This window comes from Balaenoptera borealis (assembly GCF_965194805.1).
Source record: "Balaenoptera borealis genome assembly, chromosome: 1".
In the NCBI taxonomy this organism is placed as follows: Eukaryota; Metazoa; Chordata; class Mammalia; order Artiodactyla; family Balaenopteridae; genus Balaenoptera; species Balaenoptera borealis.
Window position 1 is genome coordinate 84,893,514 of NC_138860.1, and position 14,416 is coordinate 84,907,929.

General features: G+C 38.2%; 1 protein-coding gene across 6 annotated transcripts in view; it reads left to right on the plus strand.

The window, feature by feature from the left end:
- TDRKH (tudor and KH domain containing) overlaps positions 1–14,416 on the plus strand; it is a gene marked incomplete at its 5' end in the record, with an annotated part of 31,520 nt that overhangs the window by 3,728 nt on the left and 13,376 nt on the right. The window contains one exon of one of the 6 annotated variants that reach the window (XM_082346542.1): positions 7,918–8,066. The exons of 4 other annotated variants lie outside the window; for them this stretch is intronic. In XM_082346542.1, the coding sequence (XP_082202668.1) occupies positions 7,918–8,066 (149 nt within the window). Of the gene's footprint in view, positions 1–7,917; positions 8,067–14,416 lie in introns of those variants that run through there. One more of the 6 variants, XM_082346541.1, reaches the window with a different exon arrangement.

The window sequence follows — 14,416 nt, forward strand, 5'->3', positions numbered from 1 at the left end:
CTCAGTATAGCGGGTCATACTAGGGTCATTCTATCCTCTCTCTGAGATGGAGAGAAAAACATTTTGAGGTGTTCCAGGGACCCTTTGGAAAACCTCAAAGTTAGCTAGAGGTCAAATGAACTTTCTTTAGAATTTGATCTTTGCGAAGTTTGTCAGAAATATCAAAAAGTTTTAAAACACTTGGTCAAGTAGGATCATAGGTCACTGTGGAACAATACTTATTCACTGAATCAAAGTGACAAAGATCTCAAAGGCAAATACGGAAATGTATTTCCATTCCTCATATCATCTTTCTCCTGAAAACACTCCTCTTTCCTTGTATACTGAAATGTTTCGCTTATTCTAGTAGCTTAAATTACGTATATTAATTAGAAATCTCAGCTCTTAAATCCCTAATTTTTAATGAAAACTAAGAAGTAAGCAATTATTAACTGTCTTTTACATTAGCATTCTGTAGATTAGCAAGCTTATAAATAATATTTATGGTTTCTAGAAAACACGTGCTTTTTTTATAGTGAGTGTCTTAGTGTGGCACCAAACATATTAAATAGTTTCAAATATCTGTAGTTTCTTTGTAAAAGGAAGTCTGTGTTCAGTGACTAATGCTTCAGTATCTCATTTTATTTGGGAGTTATCTATTCAGTAGACTTCCATCATTTAACTTAATTTAGCAAAACTCTAAAGTTTCAAATTATCAAAATCTAGAGAGTATTTTAAATAGACATTCCCAAACATAATTATTCCTAAAGAGTTTACCTAAAGTTCTTATCGCATTTACCTCTATTTTATTTACTTAAAAGTTTCATCATATCAAGTTATTTTCTTGCCAGCAAACTTTGCAACAGATATAATAATGTCTTGTTTGATTTCCAGTAAACCTAGGTACAATAAAGGTATTATACTTAATGTTGATGATTCTAAAGGTATATATTGTTAATTAAACCAACAAGCTTAAGCTAACTTTAATACCTGACATTAATTCAATACTGAATATTTCCCAGATTGTTACCGGAAAACTGGGTTCACCTCTTGGTGGCTGTCAAGCCAAAAAACACAACCAAGCCAAAGATCGGGAGAAGGAAGGATTTATTTCTTGCAGCAAGTAAGGAGAACACTGAGGATCTTTTCTAAAGCAGTGTCTCCCCAAATAGCAAAATTGGGGAAGTTTTAAGTAAGGGTACATGCATATTCATGAAGGGGTTTGGGTGGTTGAGAGTCCAAGCTTTAGCTGATTGATGTCAGGAGGGTCAGAAAAAGTCATCATCATCAACCAGATCATCCCTTGGTGCCAGTTGATCTGGTTGTTCAGTGCTTCAGGCTAATCTTTACCACTGAAACAGAACCAGGAGTCTTTACAACTGATATATTATCTTTGCCATCATTACTTCTCTTGCCTGATAAGTCATTGTTTCTGCATTCTTTTGTTCCCTTAAAATCATTAATTACTGAGACCTGTTCAATGACAAGCATTGTGGCCAGGCTTGGATCACATAATGACTTGGGCCAAAAATGGCTTCTCTACTGTCAAGAAAACCATGCCCAGGGACCTCTTACCCTATCTGCTTACAAGATCATGTGAATCCGAAATTCCTTCCGGCCAGTTTCTTTTATATTTCTAAGTATTTATATAAGTGCTTAATTTTCTTTAAGCCAGTTAAATCGAGTTCTTGCACAAATTAATTTTGGCAATACAACACATCTACAACACACATAGACACATAGAAAGAGACACCCCATAGTTTTCATTCCAAAATTTCAACCATGAATCAGGGACAAAAATATTAAACCCATCAGTAACAAGCTGTTGGATTCAAATTGGGTTTCTGGCACATGGAACAAATCAAAGTCACCTGTTTAGATGGCTAAACCTTTTTTTTTTTTTTTTTAAATAAATTTATTTATTTATTTATTTATTTTTGGCTGTGTTGGGTCTTCCTTTCTGTGCGAGGGCTTCCCCCAGTTGCGGCAAGTGGGGGCCCCTCTTCATCGCGGTGCGCGGGCCTCTCACTGTCGCGGCCTCTCCCGTTGCAGAGCACAGGCTCCAGACGCGCAGGCTCAGTAGTTGTGGCTCACGGGCTTAGCTGCTCCGCGGCATGTGGGAATCCTCCCAGACCAGGGCTCGAACCCGTGTCCCCTGCATTGGCAGGCAGATTCTTAACCACTGCGCCACCAAGGAAGCCCCTAAACCTTTTTACTAATACTTATGGAGACACACTTAAGATTTTGTCATTGACAAGTCAAGTGCCAAATTACCTACACCCTTCCTGAAACTTGAATTTTATCTTTTTTTTTTTTAATTGAAGTATAGTTGATTTACAATGTTGTGTTAGTTTCTGGTGTACTGCCAAGTGATTCAGCTATACATATGTACACATATTCTTTTTTCATATTTTCCATTATGGTTTATTACAGGATATTGAATGTAGTTCCCTGTGCTATACAGTAGGACCTTGTTTATCTATTTTACATGTAGTAGCTTGTATCTGCTAATCCCAAACTCCCAATTTATACTTCCACTACCTGCTTTCCCCTTTGGTAACCATAAGTTTGTTTTCGAAGTCTGAGTCTGTTTCTGTTTTGTAAATAAGCTCATTTGTGTCATATTTTAGATTCCACATATAAGTGATATTGTATGGTATTTGTCTTTCTCTTTCTGACTTACTTTACTTAGTATGATGATCTCTAGGTCCATCTATGTTGCTGCAAATAGCATTATTTCATTATTTTTTATGGCTGAGTAGTATTCCATTGTATATATGTACCACATCTTCATCCACTCATCTGTCGATGAACATTTAGGTTGTTTCTGTGTCTTGGCTATTGTGAATAGTGCTGCCTGTATCTTTTTGAAGTATGGTTTTCTCCTGATATATGTTCAGGAGTGGGATTGCTGGGTCATATAGTAGTTCTGTTTTTAGTTTTTTAGAAACCCCCATACTGTTCTCCATAGTGGTTATACCAATTAACATTTCCAGCAGCAGTATAGGAGGGTTCCCTTTTCTCCACACCCTCTCCAGCATTTATTGTTTGTAGACTTTTTGATGATAGCCATTCTGACCAGTGTGAGGTGATACTTCATTGTAGTTTTGATTTGCATTTCTCTAATAATTAACAATGTTGAGCATCTTTTCATGTGCCTTTTGGCCATCTGTATGTCTTTTGAGAAATGCCTATTGAGATCTTCTGCCCATTTTTTGATTGGGTTGTTTGTTTTTTTGATATTGAGCTGCATGAGCTGTTTGTAGTATAGTCTGAAGTCAGGGATCCTGATTCCTCCAGCTCCTTTTTCTTTCTTAGGATTGCTTTGGCTATTCGGGGTCTTTTGTGTTTCCATACAAATTTAAAATATTTTTGCTCTAGTGAAAAATGCCGTGGGTAATTTGATAGGGATTGCATTGAATCTGTAGATTGCTTTAGGTAGTATAGTCATTTTGACAATATTGATTTTTCCAATCCAAGAACATGGTATATTTTTCCATCTGGGTCATCTTTGATTTCTTTCATCAGCATCTTATAGTTTTCAGACTACAGATCTTTTGCCTCCTTAGGTTTATTCCTAAGTATTTTATTCTTTTTGATGTGATGGTAAATGGGATTGTTTCCTCAATTTCTCTTTTTGATCTTTCATTACTAGTATATAGAAATGCAAGAGATTTCTGTGTATTAATTTTGTATCCTGCAACTTTACTTAATTCATTGATGAGCTCTAGTAGTTTTTGGGTAGCATCTTTAGGATTTTCTATGTATAGTATCATGGGCATCTGCAAACAGTGACAGTTTTACTTCTTTTCCAATTTGGATTTCTCTTTTTTTTTTTTAATGTTTATTTATTTATTTATTTTTTACTTATTTTTGGCTGCGTTGGGTCTTCATTGCTGCATACGGGCTTTCTCTAGTTGAGGCGAGCGGGGGCTACTCTGCACTGTGGTGCGCAGGCTTCTCATTGCGGTGGCGTATCTTGTTGCAGAGCACAGGCTCTGGGCTCGTGGGCTTCAGTAGTTGTGGCACACGGGCTCAGTAGTTGTGGCTTTCGGGCTCTAGAGCACAGGCTCAGTAGTTGTGGTGCATGGGTTTAGTTGCTCCACGGCATGTGGGGTCCTCCTGGACAAGGGATCAAACCCGTGTCCCCTGCATTGGCAGTGGGTTCTTAACCACTGCGCCACCAGGGAAGTCCCAAATTTGGATTTCTTTTATTTCTTTTTCTTCTCTGATTGCCATGGCTAGGACTTCCAGAACTATGTTGAATAAAAGTGGCAAGAGCGGACATCCCTTGTCTTGTTCCTGATCTTAGAGGAAATGCTTTCAGCTTTTCACCATTTAGTACGATGTTAGCTGTGGGTTTGTCACATATGGCCTTTATTATGTTGAGGTAGTTTCCCTCTGTGCCCAGTTTCTGGAGAGTTTTTATCATAAATGGGTGTTTAATTTTATCAGAAGCTTTTTGTGCTTTTTTTTGAGATGATCATATGTTGGGTTTTTTTTTAACATCTTTACTGGAGTATAATTGCTTTGCAATGGTGTTAGTTTCTGCTTTATAACAAAGTGAATCAGCTATACATATACATATATCCCCATATGTCCTCCCTCTTGGGTCTCCCTCCCATCCTCCCCATCCCACCCCTCTAGGTGGATCATATGGTTTTTAGTCTTCAATTTGTTAATGTGGTGTATCACACTGATCAGTTTGCAGATATTGAAAAATCCTTGCATCCCTGGAATAAATCCCACTTGATCATGGTGTATGGTCCTTTTAATGTATTGTTGGATTCAGTTTGCTAGTATTTTGTTGAGGATTTTTGCATCTATGTTCATCAGTGATACTGGTCTGTCATTTTCTTTTTTTGTGGTATCTATGTCTGGCTTTGGTATCAGGGTGATGGTGGCCTCATAGAATGAGTTTGGAGTGTTCCTTCCTCTGCATTTTTTGGAATAGTTTCAGAAGGATAGGTGTTAACTCTACTTTAAATGTTTGATAGAATTTGCCTGTGAAGCCATGTGGTCCTGGACTTTGTTCATTGGAAGTTTTTAAATTACTGATTCAATTTCAGTACTGGTAGTTGGTCTGTTCATATTTTCTATTTCTTCCTGGTTCATTCTTGGAAGACTATACCTTTCTAAGAATTTGTCCATTTCTTCTAGGTTGTCCATTTATTGGCATATGATTGCTTGTAGTAGTCTCTTTTGATCCTTTGTATTTCTGTGGTGTCAGTTGTAACTTTTTTCATTTCTAATTTTATTGATTTGAGCGCTCTCCCTTTTTTTCTTGATGAGTCTGGCTAAAGGTTTATCAATTTTGTTTATCTTTTCGAAGAACCAGCTTTTAGTTTCTTTGATCTTTTCTGCTGTTCATCTCTCTTTCATTTATTTCTGCCCTGATTTTCATGATTTCTTTCCTTCTACTAACTTTGGGTTTTGTTTGTTCTTCTTTCTCTAGTTGCTAGGTGTAAGGTTAGGTTGTTCGAGATTTTTCTTGTTTCCTGAGGTAGGATTGTATTGCTATAAACTTGTCTTAGAACTGCTCTTGCTGTGTCCCATAGATTTTGGAGCATTGTGTTTTCATTTTCATTTGTCTCTAGGTATTTTTTGATTACCTCTTTGACTTCTTCAGTGATCCATTGGTTGTTAGTAACATATTGTTTAGCCTCCACTTGTTTGTTATTTACAGTTTTTTTTCTTGTAGCTGATTTCTAATCTTATAGTGTTGTGATTGTTGTGGTTGGAAAAGATGCTTGATTTGATTTCAGTTTTCTTAAATTTACTGGGGCTTGCTTTGTGGCCCAGTATGTGATCTATCCTGGAGAATGTTCCATGTACACTTGAGAAGAATGTGTATTCTGCTGCTTTCAGATGGAATGTTCTATAAATATCAATTAAGTCCATCTGATCTAATGTATCATTTAAGGCCTGTGTTTCCTTATTGATTTTCTGTCTGGATGATCTGTCTATTGATACAAGTGGGTTGTTAAAGTCCCCTACTATTATAGTATTACTGTCAATTTCTCCTTTTATGGCTCTTAGCGTTTGCTTCATATATTGAGGGGCTCTTATGTTGGGTGCATATATATTTACAATTGTTATATCTTCTCCTTGGATTGATCCCTTGATCATTATGTACTGTCCTTCTTTGTCTCTTGTAAGTCTTTATTTTAAAGTCTATTTTGTCTGATATGCATATTGGCTACTCCAGCTTTCTTTTGATTTCCATTTGCATGGAATACCCTTTTTCATCCCCTCACTTTCAGTCTGTACATGTCCCAAGATCTGAAGTGGGTCTGTTGTAGACAGCACATATATGGGTCTTGTGTTTGTATCCATTCAGCCAGTCTCTGTCTTTTGGTTGGAGCATTTCATCCATTTACATTTAAAGTAGTTATTGATATGTTTGTTCTTATTGCCATTTTGTTAATTGTTTTGGATTTGTTTTTGTAGGTCTTTTTTCTTTCTTTCCTCTTTTGTTCCCCTCTCTTGTAATTTGATGACTTATCGTTAGTGTTGTGTTTGGATTGCTTTCTTTTGTGTGTATGTGTGTGTGTGTCTATTGTAGATTATTGGTTTGTGGTTACCATAAGATTTTGATATAGCAGTCTACATATATATACAAGATTGTTTTAAGTTGCTGGTCTCTTAATTTCAAATGCATTTCCAATATCCTGCTTTTGTGCTTTCCTCTTCTCACGATTGCTGGTTTTGGTATCATATTTGTGTGTGGATGATTTCCTACCTTTACTGTATGTTTGCCTTACCAGTGAGCTTTCCCATTCATAATTTTCTTGTTTCTAGTTGTGGCCTTTTCTTTTCCACCTAGAGAAGTTCCTTTAGCATTTGTTGTAAAGCTGGTTTGGTGGTGCTGAATTCTTTTAGCTTTTGCTTGTCTGTAAAGCTTCTGATTTCTCCAAATCTGAAAAGAGCCTTGCTGGGTGGAGTATTCTTGGTTGTAGGTTTTTCCTTTCATCACATTAAATATATCGTGCCACTCCCTTCTGGCCTGCAAGGTTTCTGCTGAAAAATCAGCTGATAACCTTATGGGGATTCCCTTGTATGTTATGTGTTGCTTTTCTCTTGTTGGTTTTAATATTTTCTCTTTGTCTTTAATTTTTGTCAGTCTGGTTACTATGTGTCTTGGTGTGTTCCTCCTTGGGTTTATCCTATATGGGACTCTCTATGCTTCCTGGACTTGTGTGTTTCCTTTCCCATGTTAGGGAAGTTTTTGGTTATTATCTCTTCAAATATTTTCTCAGGCCCTCTCTCTCTTTTTTCTCCTTCTGGGACCCCTGTAATGTCAATGTTGGTGCATTTAACGTTGTCCCAGAGGTCTCTTAGACTGTCCTCATTTCTTTTCACTTTTTTTCTTGTTTCTGTTCTGTGTCAGTGATTTCCACCAATCTGTCTTCCAGCTCACTTATTCATTCTTCTGCCTCATTTATTCTGCTATTGATTCCTTCTAGTGTATTTTTCATTTCAGTTATTGTTCATCTCTGTTTGTTCTTTAAATTTTCTAGCTCTTTGTTAAACGTTTTATGTATCTTCTTGGTCTCTGCCTCCATTCTTTTTCCAAGATTGTGGATCATCTTTACTATCATTACTCTCTTTTGTCTAACTTTCTGTGTTTGTGGCCTCCGTTCCTCAGGCTGCAGGATTATAGCTCCTCTTGCTTCTGGTGTCCGTCCCCTGGTGGGTGAGGTTGGTCCAGGGGCTTGTGCAGGCTTCCTGGTGGGAGGGACTGGTGCCTGCCCACTGGTGGGGGGAGCTGGGTCTTGTCCCTCTGGTGGGCAGGGCCATGTCAAGGAGTGTGTTTAGAGGTGGCTGTGGGATCAGGACGACTTCAGGCAGCCTATCTGCTGATGGGTGGGTCTGTGCTCCCATCCTGTTAGTTGTTTGGCCTGAGGTGTCCTAGCACTGGAGCCTGCAGGCTATTGGATGGGGCCAGGTTTCAATGCCAAAATGGTGACCTCTGGGAGAGTTCACGATGATGAATATTCACTGGGGCTTCTGCCAACAGTGTCCTTGCCCCCACAGTCAGCCACAGCCAACCTCTGCCTCCCCAGGAGACCCTCCAAGACCCACAGGTAGGTCTGTCCCAGGCTCCTATGGAGTCACTGCTTTGCCCTGGGTCCCAGTGCATGTGAAACCTTGTGTGTGCCCTCCAAGAGTGTTGTCTCTGTTTCCCCCAGTCCTGTGGAGCTCCTGCACTCAAGCCCCACTGATGTAGCCAAATGCACTAGGGGCTCCTCCTCTTGATGCCAGACCCCCAGGCTGGGGAGCCTGACATGGGGCTCAGAACTCTCACTCCTGTGGGAGAACCTCTGCGATATAATTATTTTCCAGTTTGTGGGTTGCCCACCTGGTGGGTATGGGATTTGATTATATCGCGAAAGCATCCCTTCTACCATCTCCCTGTGGCTGCTTCTTTGTCTTTGGATGTAGAATATCTTTTTGGTAGGTTTGAATCTTTTTTGTAGATGGTTGTTCAGCGGTTAGTTGTGATTTTGGTGTTCTTGTGAGATGAGGTAAGCTCAAGTCCCTTTGCTCCACCATCTTGTCTCCCCAACGCCCTTTAGACTTTTTAATGATGGCCATTCTGCACAGTGTGAGGTAGTACATCATTGCAGTTTTGATTTGCGTGAAATTTGTGTTTTAAAAAGATGGTCCGGGGAATTCCCTGGCGGTCTGCTCTTCCATTGCGGGGGACCCCATTCGATCCCTGGTCAGGGAACTAAGATCCCACAAGCCACAGCAGCACGGCCAAAATAAGAAGAAAAAAAAAAAAAGATGGTCCAGATAAGAGTTCCTGGAGAAGATCAAATAGAATATTTGCATCTCAAAGGCATAGGAGGAGAAAGGCAAGTTCCTCCTAGGAGGACTTTGTTCCTTAAAGGCTAGATTTTTGTTTTTCAATACTTACAAGCCTCGGGACTTCCCTGGTGGTGCAGTGGTTAAGAATCCACCTGCCAGTGCAGGGGACACAGGTTCGAGCCCTGGTCCGGGAAGATCCAACATCCCGCGGAGCAACTAAGCCTGTGTGCCACAGCTACTGAGCCTGCGCTCTAGAGCCCATGAGCCACAACTACTGAAGCCCGCAAGCCACAACTACTGAAGCTCACGCGCCTAGAGCCTGTGCTCCTCAACAAGAGAAGCCACCGCAATGAGAAGCCCGTGCACCGCAACGAAGAGTAGCCCCCACTTGCTGCAACTAGAGAAAGCCCACGTGCAGCAATGAAGACCCAATGCAGTCAAAAATAAATAAATAAATAAAAAATTAATTAAAAAAAATACTTACAAGCCTCTTAATAGGTGAGGTTGGGGAGTGGTGAAAGGTTTGGTGGGTTTTGTATTGTTTCTGGAGCCACATCTCTGGTCCTGTAAAGAGTAGAATTTTAAAACAAAGACAGTTGTTTTTAATTCCTCAAAGAATTGGGTGGCCACCTCAGTGAAAGGACTGACATACCCATTCACCTCTGTTGGAATTTTACGTTCCCTCATTTAGCTTAGGGGACAAGGACCCCCCCCCCCCAAGTAAAATTCCTCTCAGGCTCTGAATATCAGCTATGGTCAGTTTAGTCAGACCGGTGGCCTCCCATCTTGGTAATCCATTTACAAACACTTTTGAGGATCCTTCGTGGGTTTAAGAAATTCTTTAACTATGGCCTACAGCCTCAGATGGTCCCATTTCTTTTTCTTTTTTTTTTATTGAAGTATAGTTGATTTACAGTGTTGTGCCTATCTCTACTGTACAGCAAAGTGACTCAGTTTTACACATATATTCTTTTTTTAGTATTCTTTTCCATTATGGTTTATCCCAGGAGATATTGTTTATCCATTCTAAATGTAATAGTTTGCATCTACCAGCCCCAAATTCCCAGCCCATCCCTTTCCCTCCCTCTCTCTCCCGGCTTTGGCAACCGTGAGTCTGAGCTCTATGTCTGTGAGTTTGTTTCTGTTTTGTAGATAGGTTCATTTGTGCCATATTTTAGATTCCACATATAAGTGATATCATATGGTATTTGTCTTTGTGTTTCTTTTTTTTTTTTTTTTTAACATGGATGACCACAACAAAAGTAGCAATGATTGCAATTACCAAACATGAAACACACTCAAACTATGTCATAATATTGACATTCAGTCCAGTAATCCTCCACTGTGACAGCTCCTTTACTTTGCAGTGAAAATTGATTTGTATATTCTTTGCCTCTGAGTCCTTGTGGGATTTTTTTTTTAATTCAAACAAAGTCACAAAAATTATACTCATCCTCATCAGTTCACTCAGTCCCATGTAATTAATTTTTTTTTCCATCTTGATCTTTTGTTAGCACTTTTATGAGTTCATCAGTTTTTCATTAGAGTTCTGAAAATGCTTATTCATTCAGTTCAGCACTACAGTCACTTACCAGAAACCTGTACTTGTCAGAGTCTTTTCCATGAATTTCTTAAAGATGAAACCCTTTTATAGGAACATATTTGCAAAAGCATCAGAGTACACCCAGAACTGTCTGTAAATGACAAAAGACTTAAAAATGACCACAGTTAAAGATTTGATGAAAGTTCATAATAATGCAGTTGACAAGAAAATTAGTTATTTCTGAGATATACATTTTAAAGTAATAACTAGGATTATGACTTATAACATTATACCAGAACATATAAGATTTTTAGAAATTTCATGTAATGTCTGAAACATTTATATTAACATATTTCCATACAAATAACCCAATGAAAGTTTAGTATTAGTTGTTTTGTTTGTTTGTTTGTTTATACTTCAGGTTCTTATTAGTCATCAATTCTATACACATCAGTGTATACATGTCAATCCCAATCGCCCAATTCAGCACACCACCATCCCCACCCCACCGCAGTTTTCCCCCCTTGGTGTCCATATGTCTGTTCTCTACATCTGTGTCTCAACTTCTGCCCTGAAAACTGGCTCATCTGTACCATTTTTCTAGGTTCCACATACATGCATTAATATACGATATTTGTTTTTCTCTCTCTGACTTACTTCACTCTGTATTACAGTCTCTAGATCCATCCACGTCTCAACAAATGACTCAATTTCGTTCCTTTTTATGGCTGAGTAATATTCCATTGTATATATGTACCACAACTTCTTTATCCATTCATCCGTTGATGGGCATTTAGGTTGCTTCCATGACCTGGCTATTGTAAATAGTGCTGCAATGAACATTCGGGTGCATGTGTCTTTTTGAATTATGGTTTTCTCTGGGTATATGCCCAGTAGTGGGATTGCTGGGTCATGTGGTAATTCTATTTTTAGCTTTTTAAGGAAGCTCCATACTGTTCTCCATAGTGGCTGTATCAATTTACATTCCCACCAACAGTGCAAGAGGGTTCCCTTTTCTCCACACCCTCTCCAGCATTTGTTGTTTGTAGATTTTCTGATGATGCCCATTCGAACTGGTGTGAGGTGATACCTCATTGTAGTTTTGATTTGCATTTCTCTAATAATTAGTGGTGTTGAGCATCGTTTCATGTGCTTCGTGGCCGTCTGTATGTCTTCTTTGGAGAAATGTCTATTTAGGTCTTCTGCCCATTTTTGGATTGGGGTGTTTGTTTCTTTAATATTGAGCTGAATGAGCTGTTTATATATTTTGGAGATTAATCCTTTGTCCGTTGATTCATTTGCAAATATTTTCTCCCATTGTGAGGGTTGTCTTTTCGTCTTGTTTATGGTTTCCTTTGCTGTGCAAAAGCTTTGAAGTTTCATTAGGTCCTATTTGTTTATTTTTGTTTTTATTTCCATTACTCTAGGAGGTGGATCAAAAAAGATCTTGCTGTGATTTATGTCAAAGAGTGTTCTTCCTATGTTTTCCTCTAAGAGTTTTATAGTGCCCAGTCTTACATTTAGGTCTCTAATCCATTTTGAGTTTATTTTTGTGTATGGTGTTAGGGAGTATTCTAATTTCATTCTTTTACATGTAGCTGTCCAGTTTTCCCAGCACCACTTATTGAAGAGACTGTCTTTTCTCCATTGTATATCTTTGCCTCCTTTGTCATAGATTAGTTGACCATAGGTGCGTGGGTTTATCTCTGGGCTTTCTATCCTGTTCCATTGATCTATGTTTCTGTTTTTGTGCTAGTACCATATTGTCTTGATTACTGTAGCTTTGTAGTATAGTCTGAAGTCAGGGAGTCTGATTCCTCCAGCTCCATTTTTTTCCCTCAAGACTGCTTTGGCTATTCGGGGTCTTTTGTGTCTCCATACAAATTTTAAGATGATTTGTTCTAGCTCTGTAAAAAATGCCATTGGTAATTTGATAGGGATTGCATTGAATCTGTAGATTGCTTTGGGTAGTATAGTCATTTTCACAATGTTGATTCTTCCAATCCAAGAACCTGGTATATCTCTGCATCTGTTGGTATCATCTTTAATTTCTTTCATCAGTGTCTTATAGTTTTCTGCATACAGTTCTTTTGTCTCCCTAGGTAGGTTTATTCCTAGGTATTTTATTCTTTTTGTTGCAGTGGTAAATGGGAGTGTTCCCATAATTTTTCTTTCAGATTTTTCATCATTAGTGTATAGGAATGCAAGAGATTTCTGTGCATTAATTTTGTATCCTGCAACTTTACCATATTCATTAATTAGCTCTAGCAGTTTTCTGGTGGCATCTTTAGGATTCTCTATGTATAGTATCATGTCATCTGCAAACAGTGACAGTTTTACTTCTTCTTTTCCAATTTGTATTCCTTTTATTTCTTTTTCTTCTCTGATTGCTGTGGCTAGGACTTCCAAAACTATGTTGAATAATAATGGTGAGAGTGGACATCCTTGTCTCGTTCCTGATCTTAGAGGAAATGCTTTCAGTTTTTCACCATTGAGAATGATGTTTGCTGTGGGTTTGTCATATGTGGCCTTTATTATGTTGAGGTAGGTTCCCTCTATGCCCACTTTCTGGAGAGTTTTTATCATAAATGGGTGTTGAATTTTGTCAAAAGCTTTTTCTGCATCTATTGAGATGATCATATGGTTTTTCTTCTTCAATTTGTTAATATGGTGTATCACATTGATTGATTTGCGTATATTGAAGAATCCTTGCATCCCTGGGATAAATCCCACTTGATCATGGTGTATGATCCTTTTAATGTGTTGTTGGATTCTGTTTGCTAGTATTTTGTTGAGGATTTTTGCAACTATATTCATGAGTGATATTGGTCTGTAATTTTCTTTTTTTGTAGTGTCTTTGTCTGATTTTGGTATCAGGGTGATGGCCTCACAGAATGAGTTTGGGAGTGTTCCTTCCTCTGCAATTTTTTGGAAGAGTTTGGGAAGGATAGGTGTTAGCTCTTCTCTAAATGTTTGATAGAATTCACCTGTGAAGCCATCTGGTCCTGGACCTTTGTTTGTTGGAAGATTTTTAATCACAGTTTCAATTTCATTACTTGTGATTGGTCTGTTCATATTTTCCATTTCTTCCTGGTTCAGTCTTGGAAGGTTATACCTTTTAAGAATTTGTCGATTTCTTCCAGGTTGTCCATTTTATTGGCATAGAGTTGCTTGTAGTAGTCTCTTAGGATGCTTTGTATTTCTGCGGTGTCTGTTGTAACTTCTCCTTTATCATTTCTAATTTTATTGATTTGAGTCCTCTCCCTCTTTTTCTTGATGAGTCTGGCTAATGGTTTATCAATTTTGTTTATCTTCTCAAAGAACCAGCTTTTAGTTTTATTGATCTTTGCTATTGTTTTCTTTGTTTCTATTTCATTTATTTCTGCTCTGATCTTTATGATTTCTTTCCTTCTGCTAACTTTGGGTTTTGTTTGTTCTTCTTTCTCTAGTTTCTTTAGGTGTAAGTTTAGATTGTTTACTTGAGATTTTTCTTGTTTCTTGAGGTAGGCTTGTATAGCTATAAACTTCCCTCTTAGAACTGCTTTTGCTGCATCCCACAGGTTTTGGGTCGTCGTGTTTTCATTGTCATTTGTCTCTAGGTATTTTTTGATTTCCTCTTTGATTTCTTCAGTGATCTCTTGGTTGTTTAGTAAAGTATTGTTTAGCCTCCATGTGTTTGTGTTTTTTACGTTTTTTGCCCTGTAATTCATTTCTAATCTCATGGCGTTGTGGTCAGAAAAGATGCTTGATATGATTTCAATTTTCTTAAATTTACTGAGGCTTGATTTGTGACCCAAGATGTGATCTATCCTGGAGAATGTTCCGTGCGCACTTGAGAAGAACGTGTAATCTGCTGTTTTTGGATGGAATGTCCTATAAATATCAATTAAATCTATCTGGTCTATTGTGTCATTTAAAGCTTCTGTTTCCTTATTTATTTTCATTTTGGATGATCTGTCCATTGGTGTAAGTGAGGTGTTAAAGTCCCCCACTATTATCGTGTTACTGTCCATTTCCTCTTTTATAGCTGTTAGCAGTTGCCTTATGTATTGAGGTGCTCCTATGTTGGGTGCATATATA